Here is a 1349-nt window from a genome sequence, read left to right as displayed (position 1 = left end):
GACGAGCCACTGCCTGCATGTGGCCTTGCGACCCTGCCAGGGCCTTCCGGCCCGGTGCCGACCAGTCCATGGCGCGGCGCGGCCTCCCACAGCCGGGCGAGCTCAAAACCGACCGGATCCGCCCCAAATCCGGCCGTCGGACGCGCAAATCAGGTGGCCGTGGTTGGTAAGCTCGGGGACGCCGAGGGGAAGGGGCTGGGCGACCGCGCGTCCGAGCTGCACAGCTACAATGGCAGCAGCGGCGACGGAGGCGGCGAGAGAAGATTAGGAAAGAGTGGAGAAAAATGGAGGGCGTGCAGCCGCAGGGAAGGAGAGGGGCGGATAGAAAAAGGCGCCCCTGTGCCACCGACGCGCGGGCCAGGGGAGGACACGCGCAAACGGCCCGCGCGTCCACGTGCTGTCCGTTTCACCCCAAAAGTGACGCAAACTTGGGCCGGGGATGGATCGAAAGCGGACAGAAAACGGACAAAAGTCCGTTTGCGTCCGCGTGCCTGGGCCGTCTGGTTCGTTCGTTTTACTTCAAACGGACGCGCGCGGACAGGATGGATCGCGCGGTGGAGTTGGCCTTAGCGTGATGGGCCGGGCTCAGGCCCAACGGCCGAGCCGGATCGGGCTCGGGTCTAAGTTTTTTTTTGTCGGGCTTTGGCAGGCCCGTCCCGACTGATGGCCAGCTATACTTGTGGTTGTAGATGTTCACGGTTGAAAAACACTTTTATCTACCGATAGAAAACCACAGATTTCAGGCTCCATCTCGGGTAGACCAAACAGGCCCACGCGCCTCGGGCAAACAGTGGCATCACAAAATTGTCCAACCAAACCCCCCTCCCCTTTTTCCTGTTCCCCTCCCTCCTTATTTGAATCACCCACACACCCACACTGACACTGCCCACGCCCCCACCCACCGTACGCAAGCGCAGCACCGCACCACCCCACTCTCCTCGCTCTCCCCGAAGCACGCCGCCTCGCTTTACTCGCAGCGCCGCCACCGCCGAGAAGCCCCTCCGTACCCCTAGGGTTGCTCCCGCTCAGCGCGGCGATGGAGGGCGAGGGACAGGGCGCTGCGGCCCCGCCGCCGCCGGCGGCGGCGGCGGCCGCGGAGGTGAGCAACCCGAGGTGCTACTTCGACGTCAGCATCGGCGGCGAGATGGAGGGCCGGATCGTGATGGATCTCTACGCCTCCGTGGTGCCGCGCACGGCCGAGAACTTCCGCGCGCTCTGCACCGGGGAGAAGGGCGTCAGCGCCGCCACCGGCGCGCGGCTCCACTACAAGGTTTATCCCGGGTGGCCCTCCCCCTCTGTGCGGTCGTGCACTCGTGCTACAGTACCTGGCAGTAGTATTAGATTTTCGG

At 64.9% G+C, this 1349-nt stretch overlaps 1 protein-coding gene across 1 annotated transcript in view; it reads left to right on the top strand.

The window, feature by feature from the left end:
• The first annotated feature begins 866 nt into the window (after nt 1-866).
• Nucleotides 867-1349, top strand: part of LOC123128429 (peptidyl-prolyl cis-trans isomerase CYP40) — a 5134-nt gene continuing 4651 nt past the window's right edge. The window contains exon 1 of the mRNA XM_044548425.1: nt 867-1270. Coding sequence (XP_044404360.1) covers nt 1037-1270 — 234 coding nt within the window. The 5' untranslated portion in view covers nt 867-1036. The remainder of the gene's footprint in view (nt 1271-1349) is intronic.

The sequence above is a fragment of the Triticum aestivum genome, chromosome 6A (genome assembly GCF_018294505.1).
Source record: "Triticum aestivum cultivar Chinese Spring chromosome 6A, IWGSC CS RefSeq v2.1, whole genome shotgun sequence".
Taxonomy (NCBI): Eukaryota; Viridiplantae; Streptophyta; class Magnoliopsida; order Poales; family Poaceae; genus Triticum; species Triticum aestivum.
Note: the sequence above shows the minus strand (reverse complement) of the source record. Positions and strands in the feature narration are given on the sequence as shown.